This window comes from Lycorma delicatula, chromosome 4 (genome assembly GCF_047948215.1).
Source record: "Lycorma delicatula isolate Av1 chromosome 4, ASM4794821v1, whole genome shotgun sequence".
NCBI classification, from domain to species: Eukaryota; Metazoa; Arthropoda; class Insecta; order Hemiptera; family Fulgoridae; genus Lycorma; species Lycorma delicatula.
Window position 1 is genome coordinate 211344680 of NC_134458.1, and position 22235 is coordinate 211366914.

At 31.5% G+C, this 22235-nt stretch overlaps 1 protein-coding gene across 3 annotated transcripts in view; it reads right to left on the reverse strand.

The window, feature by feature from the left end:
- Iml1 (GATOR complex protein Iml1) overlaps window positions 1–22235 on the reverse strand; it is a 199049-nt gene that overhangs the window by 28709 nt on the left and 148105 nt on the right. For all 3 annotated transcript variants that reach the window (XM_075365142.1, XM_075365139.1, XM_075365140.1), the window contains 3 exons: window positions 15959–16058; window positions 13036–13185; window positions 7306–7472 (listed from right to left, as the gene is read on the reverse strand). In XM_075365142.1, the coding sequence (XP_075221257.1) occupies window positions 7306–7472; window positions 13036–13185; window positions 15959–16058 (417 nt within the window). The remainder of the gene's footprint in view (window positions 1–7305; window positions 7473–13035; window positions 13186–15958; window positions 16059–22235) is intronic.

The following is a 22235-nucleotide window of genomic DNA, read 5'->3' on the forward strand; positions in this document are numbered from 1 at the left end:
TATTTACAGAGTTAATTTGCATGATTTTAAAGGGAGTTTCTTTAAATTTATTTCTTTAATTTATATGTTCTATGTATGAAATCTGTGTCACACAGACATGAACAAAGCAGTATATCCCGCCAACATTAGCAACAGATGATGTGATGGTATGTTATTTGATGTTATCTACATTTGCAGAAAATGGAGTTCTTGTCCCTACGAGAATTGTGTCTTTTATAAAAACCTCATGAAAAATAATCATAAGGCGATAAGTCTACACTTCTTGAAGGCCAACAGTTCAGCAACATATTTTCATTTGTTGGCCGGCAAGCCTTTAAATGCTCATCCAGATAATTTTGAAATTCTATGCGCCAACAAGTCAGAGCTCTATTTTGTATAATAATGAAGAAAGTGATTCCAGTTTCTTTGCAATGCATACATCTTTTTTATGGGAAAAGTACAAAAGTATGTTCACTTCATCATGTGTATGCTATATCATTCCTCTAGTTTAGAAAATGATATAGCCATATTTATACATTATATCTGTTGACTTTACAACTCTCAGCATGAAAATTAAGGCTGAAGGAAACCATTTTCTTCCTTAACATGTTTTTGCTTATCTACCCAGAAAGCATTACGAAGGATTTTTCAGCATTAAACTTTTCATTAACTGCAATTTATATAGGGTAATTTTCAATCATTTCTGCATAATTTTTCATACAGCTAGTTGTATAATTTGAATTTATAAACAAGTCTTGTAATTGTTTTACTGGAGTTGCATTCATAAATGGTATGAACATGACCACTTTGTTGCTCTGCTATGGGTAGTCTTCTAGAATTTTTCTTTTTATATAAATATCCTGTTGTTTTGAAATTGGTTATTCCAGTGTAGATGAACTGACTTGGTGGTGGTTTACTGTACTTTCTTCTGAAAATTTATTGCACCTCATTAAATAGAAATTGACTATGCGAATTTCATCACACAAAAAAACCTTCTCTGCAAAACTCATGGCCATCTTGCTACGTTGGTTATGTGCAATACAATAGTGCACAATATTAATATTAACGTCAACAACAGCAGTAGTATAAACTTAAAGACATTTTTTGTGAAACCATATCAATTAAAAGTGTCTTTACAATTAAAAGTTTTATTTTTTATAAACTAGGTTACGTGTGTATTTCATTATTAATTATTTCTATTTAATTAAGCTAAAGGATATCAAATGTGTGCATATACAACATATTGCAAATCTGTGCATTAGTATGGACATTATTTATAGATTAAAAGGTTGTTATGATTTTCAGAATGATGAAGCAGTAACACACTTTAGATCTTAATGTAAAATAAAAACAAAATTACCGCCAGATACAGTAACATAACCTGAAAACTAATAACAAAACAACTTTCACGGAATCCTGCATCATCAGTCAGTATAAAGTTCCAAAATTACATCAAACAAAAACAAAAAAAAAAATAAATAAAAACTAAAAATTTAGAAAACATAAACCCTAATAATGACAAAACTGAACACAACTCAAAACAATACTGAGTATATATATTGTTGATGAATTGTTTGAATTTTCACAAAGTTATAGTCCAAGAGCTAGAGCCGAAAAAGTGGTTTAATCTTTGTGGTAGACAAAATTTATTGGAATTGATTTATTACTAAGGTATGTTACAGATCCAAGTGGGCTGCCAGTTTTGTTGGTACAGGGAACAGGTGAAAGGTGCCATTTTTCGGCAAACCCTATCCATCAATGTGGTGATTGAAAATTTGTACAATGAAAGTTTACAATGTACTAAACCTAAGTTTGAAAGGGCTGACAGGTAGGTTTGTGCGAAGGGGTTGGTGGACAGTGATAAAATTGACCAAAATATCTGCAATAAAATTTCATTGTGGATATGTCAGCCAGTTGAATTATTTGTTCCTTGAAATTTAACAATGCATACATAAAAATGGCTGACAGCTTGGTTGGTACATAAGGCAGTAAAACAGGGTTATATTGTTGTGTGTCCATGTACACACTAAGCACATGAAGCACACAGATACTCTTGTGTTGCAAATAACTTAGCCTTAAATGCATTTTTTTATGCTTTCTATGTTCATTAATGTTTAACAATTTAATTTTGCAAATAATTTATACCTTAAACAATAGTTTAGAGCCCTATTTACGTATTCATTTTATGAGAGAATACTCACCTGCAAGAAAATGTTATGTATGGTTTACTATTTATATATGAAAATAGTATATAATGAGCAGCTATTTAGTTAGCAACAATCCATGAACTTAAATAAATTAATCAGCAAATGAACAAATTTTTAACAAGTGGGAAATATTGAAACCTGGAAACTACTTAACTCTTTGATGGGGTTACCCTCTAAGCGTAACTTAGACGATACTATAATTAAACATGTAAGCGGTACATCTAATGACGTGGGTAAGGTCACTGCAGACATTATCAGTAAACACTTTGTAACTTCAGTAGATGATATTAAACATAATTGTATACATAAGTTCTGGAAATTCACGGGTGGCAATTGCATGCAGCTTGTGTCTTTTCATTTACCTTTAAGTTCTCCTAAACGAATAGAAAACATTATTTCATCTATGAATGATCAAAAATCGCCAGGTGTAGATGGCATACGGATCAAAGATTTGAAATATGTTGTTTATAAAGTCAGCCCTTTAATTTCAATTATAGTAAACAATATAATTAAATCAAAGAGGGTTCCTGATCTACTGAAGATTTCTATTGTTAGACCTATCTATAAAGCTGGTTCTTTTAAAGATTTAAATAATTATTGTCCAATTTCTATACTGTCATGTATCGAAAAAGTTTTTGAACGGTATGTCTCTATGCATGCTACTAAGTACCTTGATGATAACAAATTAATCAGTGAAACTCAATATGGTTTCAGAAACGGGATTGGGACTAATGATGCTATAAATGATTTATCTGATTTTGTCAATATTAATTTAAATAAATGTAACCATGTAATCTTACTTTTTTTAGATTTTCGAGAAGCCTTTGATACGTTAGACCATCATAAACTTCTAGATGCCCTAAATAAGCTAGGGTTTAATGGCCCTTTTAATAATATGCTACAAAACTACTTAAGTAACAGAAAACTTATTGTTAAAATTAAAGATAAATATAGTGATAGATACGAAACGGATAGTGGCGTGCCTCAGGGTCTACCTTGGGCCCAACACTTTTTAATCTGTGCGTTAATGATGTGTCTAGCGTGATCTCTAATTCATGTCTTTTTCAATACGCTGATGATAGTGTTTTAGCACTTGGACATAAGCAATTGGAAGAAGCAGAGTTTTTAATGCAAGAAGATTTTAATAATCTATTAAAGTGACTTCATGACACAAAGGCCTAGTTATTAATGTTAAAAAAACTGTTGTTTTACATATAAGATCTCCTTATCTTCAATCCCGAAGACCAGTAAAAATTATTTGTCATACATGTGACTGTATAAAAAATTACCACATAAACTGTAATTGTGAACATCTCCAGAATGCTGACAAATACAAATATTTGGGTGTACATTCTGACTCTTTTTTTAGATGGGATCACCATATAAAACATATATGTAAAAATTTAAGGGTGGTTGCTATGAAATTCCAACACATCTCACCCCTATTACCAATTCACTGTAAACGCTTACTCTATTCATCCTTGTTTGAATCTGTTATTCGATACAGCTTGACAGCATGGGGATCAGCCGCAGAATATCTCATAAATAAAATAAATTTAATACAAAATAGGGTCCTCAAAGATATTGCTCGTTATGATTCTGATAACAATTATGACACCAATTTAAATAAGGTTTCTGTCAGCTAGAGGTCTATTTAAATTCTTAATTATTTTTAAGAACTTTTACAACAGTGAATACAGGGTAAATGTAAAAAGTGGATACAATTTGAGAGCAATTAGCTTTATTACGGATAGATATAATAATACTTATGGTAAACGATTAAAGAAGTATGTTGTTCCTGCATTACTTAATTCTTTACCGAATCACCTCACTAATGTAAAAATGAAAAAAGTGATTTAAAAAACTTCTCATTGAGTGGGCATTAACTATAACATAATTAGGTACTAACAGGATTCATGCTGGATTTATACTGGCAGTCCAGACAATTATAACATGATTATAGTTATTATTTTAATGTTAATAATTATTATAAATCAATAAATAATGTATTGTTGAATGGTTAAAGCTTAGTTATTTATTTTCTTTATGTAATTGTTGCAACAAGATATTAATTGTTGTAATTAAGTATAGTTTTGTCTCTTAAATATAGTTTTAGTATATCTGTCGACAGACTTACGTCTGACGGATGATAATGTAAGTTTTAAATTGTAAATAAATAAACAAATAAAAAATAATGTTCAAAAGGAAATCAGCCACAGCATCAAAACAGGCTTTACCAGTGGCTATATTACACAACTGATTATGATCGACTTCATTATGTTTAAAAGGGTTCGTTGTTCTGATTTACAGTATTTTTCAAAGCTTCTATTTGTTTGTTTGACTTAATTATTCTATTTTTTCTAAATCTGCGGTTGTGTCTTGATGTTTATTTTAGGTCAGCTACGTAGTACAAGTGGGAAAATGATGTGGTACTAATACTGCTACTTTTTCCCACTGCTGTCTAAACTGAAATTGAGTTGGTAAAGTGGGTAATACCAGGGTTAAACATCTTGCAGCATCTGCATTTATTGTTTGCTCTAAGGTCAACTTGATAAGAATTCTTGAAAATGGATTCTCGTTCTTTTAATACCCAACATCCCTCCTTCAGATTCCCAATAGAATTGTGGATGCAAAATTTCCATTTTCAATAAATTATCGTGGTATCGTGCAAGTCATCAAGCCCAATTTTGCTGATTGAATATTAAGAGCGATTTACTTAGTTTTGGTATTATAAATTTGTAAGTATTAAAATAACCCAGGTGACTGTTTTGAGAAAATATTAAATAGTTTTCTATCAATTCTATCAAAATCATATACAACTTTGCAGTCTTGCCATGTTTGCCATCTTAAGTATTACATTTGTAGGCTGAATATTTTAAACTAAAGTCTGCTAATTCTGTATTTTCAAATATTTCTGGTGATACTTTTTCAGTTTGAACTAGTGAATTATTTGCCATATTTCAACATTTTTAATGAGAAGTTGATTATCTATTAAAAATTGTTCAAAATGCAGCATTTGTAGGTGCGCTATACAATATTATTGTATATAAATGCTTGCATCTGTTATAATGTTTACCAGAAAGAGATCCATTTAACAAGTCGCTGGCTAAAAGGTCAGACAAAAGAGTCAAAAGGCTGCAGCTGTCAATATATTTCCCATGGGCCTTCTTTAATGTCATAAACAAATGAAATTTGTCTGGATGAATAAAAATACGATAAAAAATGGTCGTCGTTCTTCAAACTGTATTTGTAAAGCCACTTTAGCAATAGCCAAATTATATACTGATTGTATTTCAATTTGCCCACATTCTTTAGCTATTTCTAATGTTTATACTAGTGTGGCATAAACTACTGATTTGTCTATAGGAGAAAGATTGATCGGTGGTAAGTAGCAAACTTTTTGTTGGGGACCAAAAGGTCACCAAAGTATCTGTTCCAATTCTCTTTTAAATAATGCTTGTGAGTTGTCAAAAGTATATACCTGTATAACTAACGGTACCATGTATCTTATATAAAATACGAAAGTATCAAAATTGTATAAGCCGAAATTCTCTTATTGTAAAAAAAAAAAATAAAATATAAACAAATCAAAAATTTATTTGTTTGTTGACTTATTTATTTAAGTTCGTGGATTGGTGCTAAATAAATAGCTTGTTATATACTATTTTCATATATAAATAGTAAACCATATATAACCTTCCTTGCACAGTGAGTATTCTCAAGTAAAATGAGTACATAAATAGGGCTTTAAACTATTGTTTAAGGTATAAATTATTCACAAAATTAAACTGTTAAACATTAATAAACATATAAAGCATAAAAAAATGCATTTAAGCTTAAGTTATTTGTAACACACAACAAGTATCTGTGTGATCCACATGCATAGTTCATAGATGGGCGCGTGACAATATAACCCCATTTTACTGCCTTACATACCAACAAAGCTGTCAGCCATTTTTACACATGCATTGTTAAATGTTAAGGAACAAGTGATATCTCCATTGGCTGACATCTCCACAATGAAATTCTTTTGCAGAAATTTTGACCAACTTTTCTGCTGTCTGCCAACTCCTTCGCCCAAACCTACCTGTCAGCCCTTTTGAACTTAGGTTTGAAACATTGTAAACTTTCATTATAAAAATTTTCAAGGACCACATCGATGGTTAGGGTTTCCCGAAAAATGGCACCTTTTACCTGTCTTGCCTGTTCCCTGTACCAACAAAACTGTCAGGCTGCTTGGATCTGTAATATTCCTTAGTAATACATCGATTTCCAATAAATCCTGGCTACCACAAAGATCAAACCCCTTTTTCGACTCTAGTTCTCCGACTATTAATGTATTTAATGCTATGGCAAATGATGGTGTATGTCAAATGTTTTTGACATATCCCCATAAGAATGATCAAAATCTACAAAATCAGAAAAGGTATTCTGGTTACAGAAGAAGCAAATACTACTTCAACCTAAAATGCTGGAAACTGGAACTGTACAAACTAATTTAGCTGCTCAAACCAAGGCATAAGATGCATATTTTGAATCACCTTCTGGAAGCTCATGGTCACACAGCCATTCACTTGCCATCACACCACCTGGATCTAAGCTTCACTTGTTATGAAAATGGCTTGATGACTGGTTTGCCTCAAAAGAGAAACAGTTTTTTTGGCATGGTATTCATAAATTGTCAGAGATAGGAAAAATGTATAGCTAGAGATGGACAATATTTCGAATAAAATATTTTTTATCATTTTCATACAATAAACATGTATTTTCTATATAAAAATACCGGTTTCATATTTACACACTTGGTAAGTCATACTCACTATTATCTGAGTTTTATGATGAATGTTGTCCTTTGATCATAGTACTAGCCAATAGGTAAATCAGTGATAGAATTGCATTAATTTTGTCACATACACTTTGTTTGGCAAATTCAAAGATCATTATCAAATTGTTTTTAGGGAGCAAGGAAAAATGAACGACCAGTTAATCTACTTCATAACCTTCGATTTAGCACACGCACTAATGCTGACTAGACTATAAACAGCTGAGAGCAGTATTGCAGAGGATCAAGTAAACCTTATGATTTATAACCTACAAATAAATATTAAATATTACTTACCAGTTCAGAAACAATTGGACCAGATGCTGCAACCCACTGTACCGTTAATTCATAGGCTTGATCCGTATTATACTGTGCATGATATCTTCCATGTCCCCATTCGACTCTGTCACTCTTACCTTGTATATCAATCTCAAGATGGGTTTGTTTATAAGTTGGAGAAACATCTATCAATAGGCAAAAAGAAAACAATTTCAATCAATAAATAAATCAGTTATTTTTGAAAAGATTTACTACACCAGGATAGAATGTAAAATATTTTCAAATTATGATACCGTATCTCAAAATGTCTAATCCTTTTTTAATCCTATGTTGGTAGCAGGTCTGCCGAGAAGCATTCACCATCACATCACAGGCCCAAGATTCATTATTCCTACTTCCTTGTATTATTGAAACTTCAAAAAATAAAAACTGTATATTTAGAAATGTTAGATTATAATGTAAAATTGCATGACATTATCTTAAGAGAGTTATATAGAATTCAGAAATTTTAATTATGGCTGTTATAGAGATTTATACATTTTATATTGTCGATTTCTACACATGCAAATTAATTTAATATAAAACAGTAAGTAGAAGAAACTCTGATTTGTTTTTTGAGAAATAAAATAGAAAAATTTAGTGTTTTCATTCTTTTGTTTTGCCATCAAACACAAAGTTTTTGGTGTCATCAAATAATTTCTGAACAGGACAATATACTCAACTTAGTATATTAAGAGAAAATTTTAAATGTTATGTCTAATTCTATTTTATAAAAAATGTTATGTTCAAGAGGCAAGTAAATCATAATTAAATGCAACTTTTTTTTCTATTTAACTGTAATAATGATTTGAATGGTAATAAAACAAAAAATCATGTATGAAGACGTTTTAAGCATCTAAAAAGACAGCACCTCATTTTTCATAACAGGTATTTTAAGATATGGTAGGTATCTTTTCCTTTATATAGAGCTTTATATAGAGGTTGTCAATGCTGATGGATATGCAATTTGTTTCTATGAAGGGGTTAGGCAAATAAATATTGATTCTATGATACAACAGAGGACTTTTAAGTATTTATTGTACCTTTGTTTTAAATTTCTTCCTAATTAACCCATAAAAAACCATTACGTAATCATAATCGGTTTAATTTATAAATTTCAGAGGCACAGAATAGTTAATAAAAATAAAATAATTTATAATGTTTATTAAGAAGTATTAGAATTTAAGTTAATTAGAAAAGTAATAGCAATACATTGTACAATTGCTATACATAGAAACTCAAACTAGAATTGAACAGTCTAGTAAGCCAATGAAATCTGCCTGGTTTAATTATTATTTTTTTTGTCTTCGGTTACTTGACTGGCTGATGCAGCTCTCCAATATTTCCTATCTAGTGCCAGTTGTTTCATTTCGGTTTACCCCCTACATCCTACTTCCCCAAGAATTTGGCATATTCCAAACGTGGCCAGCCTGCACAGTTTTTTCCATCCACCTGTGACTTCGATATCAAAGCGACTATTCCAGGATGCCTTAAGATGTGGCCTATAAGTCTGTCTCTTTCTTTAGCTATATTTTTCCAAATGCTTCTTTCTTCATCAATTTGCCACAACACCTCTTCGTTAGTCACTTTATCTACCCATCACATTTTTATCATTCTCCTATAGCACCGCATTTCAAAAGCTTCTAATCTTTTCTTCCCAGGTACTCCAGTTGTTCATGTTTCACTTCCATATACTTGAGCTATGCTCCAAACATATACTTTAAAAAACATTTTCCTGGCTTTTAAATTAATTTTTGATGTTAGCAAATTATATTTTTGACTGAAAGCTCGTTTCACCTGTGCTGTGTTTTGGCATTTTATACTGCTCCTGCTTTGTCCATCTTTAGTAATTCTACTTCTCAAATAACAAAAATTCTTCTACCTCCATACTCTTTTCTCGTCCTATTTTTATAATCAGTGGTCCATCTACTTTATTTCTACATCTTGTTATTTTCATTTTGTTCTTGTTTATTTTCATGCGGTAGTTCTTGGATAGTTCATGCTATACATTGTTTTTTCTAAATCTTTTTTACACCTGATTAGAATTACTATTCATCATCAGCAAATCATAGCATGTTCAACTTTTCGCCTTGCACTGTTACTCCAAATATAAACAGTTCTTTAACATCATTAACTGCTAGTTCTAGGTAAAGATTAAAAGGTAACGGGAATAGGGAATACGCTTGCTTGATTCCTTCTTTCTTATGCTCTTTGATTATTACTGTTGCAGTTTGGTTCCTGTAAATGTTAGCAATTGTTCTTTTATTTCTATACTTGAACCCTAAATACTTTAAAATGCTGAACATTTTATTCCAGTCTACGTTATCAAATGCATTTTCTAAGTCTATAAATGCCATGTACGTTGGTTTGGTTTTCTTTAATCTTCCTTTTACTATTAATCTGAACATTAAAATTACTTCCCTTGTCATTACACTTTTCCTAAAAACAAACTGGACTTCTCCTAACACTTTTTCACTTTCCTCTCGATTCTTCTGTAAAGAATTTTTGTTAAAATTTTTGATGCAAGAGTAGTTAAACTAATTGTTCTATATTCTTCACATTTATCTGTTCCTGCTTTCTTTGATATCGTGACAATAATACTCTTTTTGAAGTCTGACGGAACTTCCCCTTTTTCGTAAATATTACACCCCAATTTGTATAATCTATCTATTGCTTCCTCACCTGGACTGCGCAGTAATTCTGAAGATATCTCGTCTAACCCAGGACCCTTTCTCCCATTCAAATCCTTTAATTAAATTCAGATCTCAGTATTGTATCTACCTTTTCATCCTCTTTAACCTCTTCTTCTTACTCTGTTACACCAGTTACTATCTCATCCCACAGTATAACTCTTTAATATATTCCACCCATATATTGACCTTCTCTTCTGAATTATAACATCATCTTTATTTAATCTTATCTTATTTAATCTTATATTTATTTGAATTATAACATCAATTATATATCATCTTTATTTAACATTTACATTTTAACTTATGTACCACAGAATTCTGCTTAACTTTCCTGTTTGCTCAGTCTATTTTACCAATTATCATTTCTCTTTCCACTTCTGAACACTTTTCTTTAATCTATTCTTCTTTCGCTTATTTGCACCTCATGTTTACAGCATTTCTTAAGTGTCAATAGGCTACTTTTTCATCCCTAGCATTCTTATTTTTTCAGTGCTCATCCATCAGCAGCAATTTATCCTCTGATATCAAGGATTTCTACTTCTCTTTGTTCTGGCTAAGTTTGCTTCTGCTGATTTAAGAATTTCCTTTTTAGAATTTTCCATTCTTCTTCTATATTTTCTACCTTATATTTTTAATCAGACCTCATGGAGTGTCCTCCTCAAAAAATTTCTTTACCTCCTCTTTCTCAAGCTTCTCTAAATTTCACTGATTCATCTGACACCTTTTCTTCAAATTTTTAAACCCCAATCTATGTTTCACTATCAATAAATTATGGTTGTTATCAATGTCTGCTCCTGGATATACCTTGCAGTCGACAGTTGATCTCTAAATCTTTGCTTAACCATGATATAATCTATCTGATACCTTGCAGTATCACCTGGCTTTTTCCATTATATATTCTTCTATTTTGATTTTTAGACTGATTGTTGGCAATTACTAAATTATACTTTGTGCAAAACTCAATAGGTCAGTTCCCTCTTTCATTTCTTTTGCCCAGCCTGTATTCATCCACAATATTTCCTTCCTTGCTTTTATGACCCTTATATTCCAATCTCCAACTATTATTATTTTCATCCTCTTTTATGTGTTTAATTGCTTCATCAACTTGTATGTATATACACTCTACCTCATTGTCATTATGGAAACTTGCAGGCATATAGATGTTAACAATTGTTGTTGGCTTAGGTTTTGATTTTATCCTGATTATACAATGACTCTATCGCTAAGCATTTTGAAATACTCTACTCTCTTCCTTATCTTATTGCTCATTATGAAACCTACTCCTGCCTGCCCTTTATTTGACGCTGAGTTAATTATTCTAAAATCACCTGACCAAAGATTGTTTACTTTTCCCACTGAATCTCGATAATTCCTACTACATCTACATTTAACCTACCTATTTCCCTCTTTAAATTTTCTATTTACCAACCTTTTTTAGATTTCTAACATTCCATGCACCGACTAGTAGAATGTTATTTTTTAATTTTCTGATGACCTCTTCCTTAGCAGTCCCAACCTGGAGATCTGAACAGGGTACCAGTTTACCTCCGGAATATTTTACCAAGGAAGGTGCCTCCATCTTTATTACATGAAAATACTGGGATAAATTTTCTTAAAAAAAAAAAAGCTCTAGTTTCCTATTGTTTTTAGCTATGCAGTACTCAGAAGATTGTGTGATGTTGATATGGCCATTTAAGTCTTCCTGACCTATGTTCGTAACAGCCGCTGTCTTCTTTCAGGAATCATTCCTTAATCTGGCTCTCACATACACCAATCTGATATGGTTGCACCTTTGGTCCAGCTATTCTGTATCACTAAGCACTCAAGCTTCCTTACCATTGGCAAGTACTCATGATTCATAGAGGAAGTATTTTATTATTAGCAATATCTATGGAGACACCACTATGCTGAAATGAGTTAATAATATTCTATGTTACCACTTGCTTTTATGCTTGTTTCCCTGTTTGTTTAGAAAATGATATGTATATAATGTAGCATAAAAATAAGATGTAAGGAATGATATATGTAGCTTTACTGCTATAGGAACCATCAAGAGGAACTGTTTTGGCAATTACTGAAATTGATTATAAACCAGTAACAAAAAAGGTATACTGTGTAAATTTTTGATCCTAAAACTTATACTTTTGAACTGGAACAAAATATTTCTAAGAGAGCTTTAATATAATTAATTTTAGTAAGATTTTTTACATAACACTGTACCTGGCATCATAATAGAATGTGCAGGTAAGCAACACATAACTGCCATTTAACCATAAATGGGTTAAATATAATTTTTTTTCTTTTTCAATTTATAACAAAAAATTTAGTTAAACTGTTGTAGAAGACTTTTTAAAAGATTTAATATATATCTTTCCAGTGTGCTCTTCAGCTATACTAATGAATAAAAAAAAATTACGGAAATTTCTTATCATTTCAACAGATTTCATAAAGTTATATTTCTGTTTAATCAAGGAGTGACAAACAAAATATAAACTTTATCTAAATGTCACACAAATTTATAGAAACATTAATTCACTGAAGCTTTACACTTTTTTCTTTTAATCTTGAAAACAAGTCATGATAAGATTAATATTGTCATGATTAGTTGGCCGTTTCATCATGATTTCTAGTAACCTGAAGATACAATCATACAACACGAATAGTTGCAATTGATGTGCTACAATTCTTGAGTATTTTCAGTCAACTGATTGTAAGATATTTACATACTTACATTAACAATAATTTAAATAATATAATCCGTTATATTAATTAAAACCAGCCTCAAACTATTTCAAACTGTTAAAACACCTTATAAATTGATTGAAATAACTATCTTTGTTTTATTATCTTGAAAATTGTACTACACTTTACTGCTTTTAAAGCAAATTTTACTTGTAGCACTAAATTAAAGGCGTAGAGTAATAATAGAATGGAAAAAAATACATAAATTCTTAAAATATATTTTAGATAGTTTTAGTATCATTTGACACAACAATCAACATAATGAAAATATTACCTTTATTATCAGACTGTCCACATGTAGGAGGAAGTTTGTCATCTAAAAATACTGGAATGGTTGGTGGAGGCTGAGGTTGTAAAAGCTCAACTTCCAACCATTCATTTTCAAAACTCTGTAAATCACCTAGTACAATCGATTGTTCCTTATCTATTGTACATACAAAAAAAATATAAAATAATAAAAATAGATGCAATAAAACGTATATAAATAAAACAATTTAATGAACATACATAAACAGAAGATTTTACTAACAAGTAAGAGAAAAATCTGGTTAAAATGGCAAATTGCAACCTTACAACCTAATTCTTTCATAACATTTGATATGTCTTAGTGTGCATCAGAAAACTAGTGGGTGAGAAGTAGGGATAAAATACCAGTGATTGAACCAATATTTATTGAACAGATTTTATAAAGTACCAGGTGTCTATAAAGTCTTTCTGTGATTACAAAAACTGTGCAGTTGGTGGCAAAAGAAAGAAATCATTACCAAGTATTTTTTTTAACATGTCAATAAACTTCAACATGTGCGCCTTTTGTCACTCAGAATGTCCAATCGATAATTAATTTCACGCCATCTGTTGGTCAACATTTTTTCGGTAACACTAGCAACAGCTTCAATTATTCTCCATCTCAATGTGTCCAGATCAGGTGCGGGTGTTGTATAGACTCTGTCCTTAACATAGCCCCAGAGGAAAAAGTCTTTAGTTATATCTGGTGATCGTGATGGCCAGGGAGTGTGACTGTTGCGCCCAATCCATTTGCCATGAAATGATTCATTCAGAAAATCTCAAACTAGTAATCCCCAATGTGGTGGTGCACCAACCTAATGGAAAACCACCCTAGCTTGCAAGTCATTTAGTTGAGGTATAGCAAAGTGTTGCTGTACATCCAGGTAAATGTTATCTGTTATTGATTGCTCAATGAAAAAGAAGGGATCAATGACTTTGTTGTGCATCAAACTGCATCACACATTCACTTTAGGTGAATCTCTCATTTTTTCCATGGTATGGATTTTCTGAGCCCCATATTCTCACAGTATGCCTGTTTACTTTTTCTAAGGCGTGGAAAGTAGTCTCGTCTGAAAAACACACACACTACTCAATGTTGTTATCAGTCTGTTGCAAAGGCAGCACGATAAGGGCAGTCATCTGGCTGTAGATGTTGCAATATCTGGAACTTTATATGTGTGCAATCTTAGTTTCTTGTGTAAAATTTTGTGCACTGTTGACCGGGGAATCCCTAGTTCATGAGATGCATGACAGGTAGATTTGGAAAAGCTATGTAGAAATGCTTACTGCATAACCTCAACATTCTCTTCACTGATGGATGGCCATCCTGTTCGCGGAAGGTCAACTGCACTTCCACTCTCCTTAAATTTTGCATATCACGCAACAATACTCTTGCTATCAGGTGCTGGTTGTCCATATTCCCTTCTAAAATTTCACTGTACAGTAATCGGTGATTTCGACTTGTGGTACCACAACACACATTGCGCTTTCTCCTGGATCGATACCATTTTATAAAAAATTGATCACAGTACCCCCTCTCCTCTGCCTGTACCTGCAACAAACCAATATAAAAAAACTTTGATAATTTTTTATTTCTTTTGCCACAAACTGCACAGCTGTAACTGTAATAATTTTTTTTGTAATCATGGAAAGACTTTATGAACACTCTGTATTAGTGGTTAATGATCACAGTACCAATGTTGTTTAAAAAAAAAACATGTCATGTTACTTAAAAAGACAAGTATAAAAGATAAATTAACAAAAAAGTAGGAAAAACTCTTGTTTACAACTACACATATTACTTAACAGATCTTAAAAAAAATTAAGGATTTATGTATTATAATATTTTTAAAAAAATATATAAATACATAATGTAGAAAAATCAATACAAACAAAGAAATTATTATTTATGTAATTAGAACAATTGAGTACATTTTTTTGGTTTCCTCTGTACAATAACATACATTGAAACTGAAATCTGAACTGTATCTAATGGAATTTACTAGGTCATGTGACTGTAATACTGCAATCATTATCATTGACCACCATAAAATTTGTGGGCCACCAGAAGTACCAAACTTGATGTATGCTGCACCATCTGTCACCTTGGAAGGCCACAAACTATTCTTACCAGAATAGTTACCAAAATACTTACCAGTATTTTGGTTGTGAATCAAACTCCAACATGTCCATCTGAGCAATGCAGGTGTTAAACATCCTTAAATCCACTAATGCCATACTGATAGTAATAAATTATTATCAGGGAAAGGTTTTTGAGACCAGCCAGCCCTGGCACACTGGTCAACTCACTGAGAGCAACTACACATAGAGGCATGACTCGGTCTAGTGTTAACTACTCTGCTATAGAAGCTTAGATATGGCCAGTTGATGGCACAAGACAGAGAAGTTACCTAAAAAAATTCAAATTTAATACAAGGATCAGAGCAGAGCAGAGTCCAACCTGGGATTTAACTGCAACCTTCCTGTCTGCTCTTAGTAATAAGGCACATTACGGCTTCCTTAAGTCCAATCTCATTCAATCTAAGTCGACCATATTTTATCTTAAAAACGTACATTACTCATACTGGTGGTCATACATATCTAAAATACATCAGTTTGAAAGCTAGTATGAGAATCCAGTATTACTATTACCCAATAAATAAAGCCAAGACAATACTAAAGCACACCACTACTCATCCAAAATTTATGGGTAGTCAGAAATTTCTTTCTCACTTAGAACTTAATTACAAACCAATGATTCATTAGCCAAAAAAACATTTAAACAACATAACCTACTTCCACCATGTTTTGAGAGATATGCATTACTCGGCCAGTTTATAACTGATTGTATTTAAAAAAATATCAAATAACAGTGATATAATTTTATATTACAATTAATTAGGTATACATACCCTTATCTTGAGACACAAAGAAGTACAGATAAAAACCACCAATAAATGGAAATGTATAATCACCAGATGCATGACAAATGAATTTCTCTTTTCGTAAAGCCTATTAAAAGAAGTAACAAAAAAATTAAGCAAAATTAAATAATAATAATAAGATAAAATATTTAGATGTTTTTCTTGGTTTTCATATTCTTAAAATAAAAATAAGTATCAATTCAATGAAAATTCGATTAATTATTCCATTCACCTGTGGATGCAATGTTTTATGTGTTACATTAATTTTTGTTTTTGAATTTTTTATTTTGATTTAGACATTTAGTGTATATCTGAGTACTACAGAAAAACTCTTATAATTTAAGTAACAAAGAGCAATAAAAGGAAACATTGCATGTTATATATACAAGAAAAACAGGGAGTAATTAAATGAATGGACTAGGGAAAATGAAATAAAACCAGATTTTGTGAAGGTAAGCAATAACATAAGCAAAAAATCTTTGAAGATTAAAAAGAAACAAAACTTCACTTTTGAGATTTGACTACATTTGAGAAAAAGGTAATCCACTATCAAACTCAATTTTATAAACCTGAACTTTAGAATTTCATAATAATTTTAAAGATGGAGAAAAGAAGATCACATCAAGTTAGCCTTAATCATCAGAAGAAAATAAATAGAAAAATTCACAGTCTTTGGTGAGATTCTGTCACTGAAAACAGAAAAATGGCATAGTTTAGTATAAAATTATAGGAAATAATCTATGAAAACTTGAATTCCAAGCAAGTATACAACTATGGCAAAATCTGGTTTAAATTATAAAATGGTGCCAATCAAAAATATTACCTCCTAGCTACAATTGAAGCAAAGTGAGGTTAACAGTTTTAACTTATTCAATTACTTAAGCTCATTGTCATCAGCATATCCATATAGACAAGAATTTTTAAGTTTTAATAAAAAAAAATTCCTTGGTAGAGTATATCAACCAAAAATATGTGTGGATGGATTCATATTTATTTAAAATAGGTTCAACGAATGTTTTATTTTATGCGAAACTATTTTCAGTTGAAAATTTAAGAAATAATAAAATTGATATTAAAGACCTAAAATAAATTCATATATTTTTGTTTATAAAAATAGAATTAATATAAATTAATATTAATATATTAATATAAAATATTGTAATTTATAGTGGGGATCTTATAAGGACATAAAACAGTTAAAAGTTGTTAAACATTAGGATAAATGTCAGCCAAACAATAGAAAGATAAAGACAAAAACTAAGACAGCTACCAATGAAGATCCTTTCTTACAGATTAACAACAATCTACCAGTTAGTAAATACCTAAATGTGAATAATATTATGGGTAGGTAATGAAGAGAATGAAACAACTGATGTCGTTAATTAATTTACTGTAACATTAAAGTGATGAGAAAGTATGATGATGGGAATGCATGTAAAATCAATTAAAGGTTCCTTTATGTATGGTCTAAATCACTGTTTCTCAACTGTAGAAAACTTTCTGTGGTTCGCAGAAATCTTCTAGTGGTTTGTGAACTTCTTTATATTTATTATGTAATTTTACAAATTTTAAAAGCATTATTACTCATTTTTTTAATGGCAATAATGATGCATACAACTGCGAAATCTGAGCACTTGCTTACCGTATAATTCTGAGTTTTCATTTGGCAACACTGTCTGTCAGTTGCATGAAATTGGTGTTTTTTTATACCATTTACTGAGTTTTAAACAGTTAATTCTTTCTGTGGTAGATAGCATTATGAAAATTTTAAATTTGTTTGTTCGTTAGACATAAAAAATAACTGTGTAGTACTGTTTACTTAATACCTGACATTAATTTTTTTAATATATTTTAGACGTTTAAAAATAAGCAATGAAAAGAAAAAATTAAAATGTATTACAGACTTTTTTCAAAAACTGACCATGAGTAGAAGTAGTGTTTCGAATATTAGTAATTCTGGAAAAGATTCACCTGCACCAAAATGATACTGTCTTGTTCGTCATTATAATCTGGATTATTTAAAAGATGGTTTTATTTCATCAAAATCGAAAGAAGATTTTCCAAGACCTCAATGCATAGTATGTAGAAAAAGTTTATCAAATGTATGTATGAAACCCATAAAATGACTACGTCATTTACAAACAAAACATTCAAATCTACAAAATAAGCCACTTGAATTTTTTGAAGGTAAAAGTGCTGAATTTAAATATCAAAAGTTATATCTAAGAAGAAGTCTCTTCATGTCGACAAATCTTTTGTAAAAGTATCATATTTAGTTGCTTTATGAATTGCTAAGTGTAAAAAGGCTTATTCTATTGCCGACAACTTAATAGACATTCTAGGTATGGCTGCAAAATGTTCTAAAATCCTAGGTATGGCTGCTGCAGATAAAATGAAAACCTTACCGCTTTCTAACGACACTATTCAGCGCAGAATCAGTGAATTAGCAACTGATGTTGAATACCAATTAATCCAAAAAGTTACCAAATCATTGTTCGCTATTCAACCCGATGAATCTACTGTTACCAATAAAGCGATTCTTTTATGTATGCTCATTATATTGATTACAAAATTAATAACATAGATTTCACCAATTCCATTCCATTATTTATAAACCTGTATGTGCAAATGATGGATCAACATTTGGTAGTTGTTAATTCAGTATGAAAATTCTACAAAGATAATAATCTACTATGTTTCAAATTATCACAAGTGCATCCTTCTGTCATTAACTGAAACTACACAAAAAAATTAAAATTGCCAACTCAAATAGGCTTTGTTTAATGTTATCACACTTAATAAAACTACCACAAAATGAACAACAAAACCATTGAAGATAAAACCATCTCATACGAGCTGTCTGTCGCTCTATCATGAGGAGGCAAACATAACTGCAATCAGCCCTTCTTCATTCATTCTAACATGTTACACAAAAAATTTCTTGACAAAATAGTAGAACTTGAATACTCTACTCATGTCACCACAACAAAAAGTTTTATTAATTATAAATCCAAAACTTCCAGCCTAAATCAAAAACTCTTAAATTTATATAGTTTTCATCAACAATTCTAGGTAAATTTATTTTATTTTATAAAAATCTTTAAAATTATTTCTACACGCAAAATTTAGAATCATATTATAAACAACTCTATTAGTTAATTTTACTGTTAGACGTGTCATTTTAACTGTTGCATTATCAGATTCAGCTGTTATAAATATATAACATAATTTTACAGTTCTGAATAAATTAAATTTAAAAGTTAAATTGTATAGATAAATATCATATAAATTATTGCACAGAATATACATAAGGTGTACTCCCTTTTTTTCTCTGTATTGTTACACAAATTTGATGGTAAAATATATAATATGAAGGCTGTTTTTTTCAACATCCGATCGTGAATCTAAATATATAACAGATAGGCAGGTGCCACATTTGCACATCATGCAATTGTGCCCCCCCCCCAAAACACAACCACTGCCGTTGCCAATTTCATTGCATCACTCTAAGCCAAGCTATGGGCAATTGAATATGGCCGCTACGACTGATGCTCCCGCCAAGTGAGAGCTGCGAAGTGTGATGTTTTCTGCAAGCAGAAGTATGTAGCACTGCTGAAATCCATCACAGAATGAACTTAATGTATTGTGAAATGATGGTTTTTTTTCTGTCTTCAGTCATTTGACTGGTTTGATGCAGTTCTCCAAGATTCCCTATCTAGTGCAAGTCGTTTCATTATGGTATATCCCCCTACATCCTAGATCCCTAACAATTTGTTTTACACATTCCAAACGTTGCCTGCCTGTACAATTTCTCCCTTACCTGTCCCTCCAATATCAAAGTGACTATTCCAGGATGCCTTAATACGTGGCCTGTAAGTCTGTCTCTTCTTTTAACTATATTTTTCCAAATGCTTCTTTCTTCATCAATCTGCTGCAACACCTCTTCATTTGTCACTTTATCCAGCCATCTGGTTTTTAACATTCTCCTATAGCACCACATTTCAAAAGCTTCTAATCTTTTCTTCTTTTTCTTCATCTTTTCTTAAATTAATTCTTGAAGTAAACAAATTATATTCCTAGCTGAAGGCTTGTTTCGCTTGTGCTATTCGCCATTTTATATCGCACCTGCTTTGTCCATCTTTAGTAATTCTACTTCCCCAATAACAAAATTCTTCTACCTCCGTAATGTTTTCTCTTCTCATTTTTATATTCAGCGTCTACGTTATTTCTACTACATTTCATTATTTTAATTTTGTTCTTGTTTATTTTGATGCGATAGTTCTTGCATAGGACTATCCATGCTGTTCATTGTTTCTTCTAAATCTTTTTTACTCTCAGCTAGAATTACTATATCATCAGCAAATCGTAGCATCTTTATATTTTCACCTTGTACTTACTCAAAATTTAAATTGTTCTTTAACATAATTAACTGCTACTTCTATGTAAAGATTAAAAATTAACAGGGATAGGGAACATGGTTGTTGGACTCCCTTCTTTATTACAGCTTCTATCTTATGTTCTTCAATTATTACTGTTGCTGTTTGTTTCCTGTAAATGTTAGCAATTGTTCTTCTATCTCTGTACTTGAACCATACGTTTTTTTAAATGCTGAACACTTTATTCCAATCTTACGTTATCGAATGCCTTTTCTAGGTCTATAAATGCCAAGTATGTTGGTTTATTTTTAATCTTCCTTCTACAATTAATCTGAACGCTAAAATTGCTTCCCTTGTCCCTATACTTTTCCTGAAACCAAATTGGTCTTCTCCTAACACTTCTTCCACTCTCCTTTCAATTCTGTACAGAATTTTAGTTAAGATTTTTGATGAATGACTAGTTAAGCTAATTGTTCTGTATTCCTCACATTTATCAGCTTGGGCTTTCTTTGGTATCATGACTATAACACTCTTTTTGATGTCTGACAGAACTTCCCCTTTTTCATAAATATTACACACCAGTTTGTATAATCTATCAATCGCTTCCTCACCTGCACTCGCAGTAATTCTACAGGTATTCCGTCTATTCCAGGAGCCTTTCTGCCATTTAAATCTTTTAATGCTCTCTTAAATTCAGATCTTTGTATTGTTTCTCCCCTTTCATCCTCTTCGACTTCCTCTTCTTCAACTATAACACCATTTTCTAATTCATTTCCTTCATATAACTTTTCAATATATTCCACCCACCTATCGACTTTGCCTTTCATATTATAAATGGGTGTACCAGAAATGATGGTAGTGTATAGGGATGGTATAGAAAATTTAAAGAAGGGCAAACTGACGTCCATAACAAAAATGGGCAAGGATGCAAGTGTGTCGCTACTGTATGATTGGTTGAGCATGTTGATGATTTTGTCCACAACAAACGGAGGTTTACAATAAGTGAACTTTCTGCTGAAATTCTAGAAATTTCTAGGCCTTCTGTGTACATAATTGTAACTGAAGATCTGGGATACCAGAAACTGTGTGTATGTTGGGTCCCAAAAATGTTGATCACAAAATGCAGCAAGTGGTGTCAGCCTTAATGTTCCTCATGCATTGAGATAATGAGGGGGAAGAGTTTTTAAAGTCTATCATTACTGGCAATGAGATTTGGACCCAGTATAACAATCCAGAAACCAAAGAACAGTCTAAGCAGTGGATGCATACTTCATCTCCAAATAAGCCTAAAAAGTTCAAACAGACACTGAGCAACAGGAGAACAATAGCTACAGCTTTTTGGGACCATAAAGGTTTCTTGTTGGTTGACTTTATGGAGCAGAGGACAATAATAACAAAGGAAGTTTATTGTGAATCTTTACATTGCACCCACAAAGCAATCCAGAACAAATGAAGAGGCAGGCTCTCGTCCAGCATGGTTTTCATCCATGACTATGCACAACTGCACTGTGCCACCTTCTCAACAATTCAAGTGGGAAGTTTTTGACCATCCACCATACAGTCCAGACCTAGCGCCTAGTGATCTTCACCTCTTTTGAGAATTGAAGGTAACACTTCGCCACCAACGAACTTCAGAAGGCTGTCAAGATGTACCTTACCTCACTGGTGGCAAAACATCTTTTAAGAAGGCATCGGAAAGCTTGTGTCAAGATACGACAAATGTCTCAATTGTTTTGGCAATTATGTAGAAAAATAAGTTGGATACTACTCAACTTTTAATAATAAAATCATTTTATATCAATGTGACTTTTTTTATAGGCCATCGGAGGCTGAAAAAAAAACACCCTTGTACATTTCCCTGTTGTGATGCTATTTCATCCATGCACAGG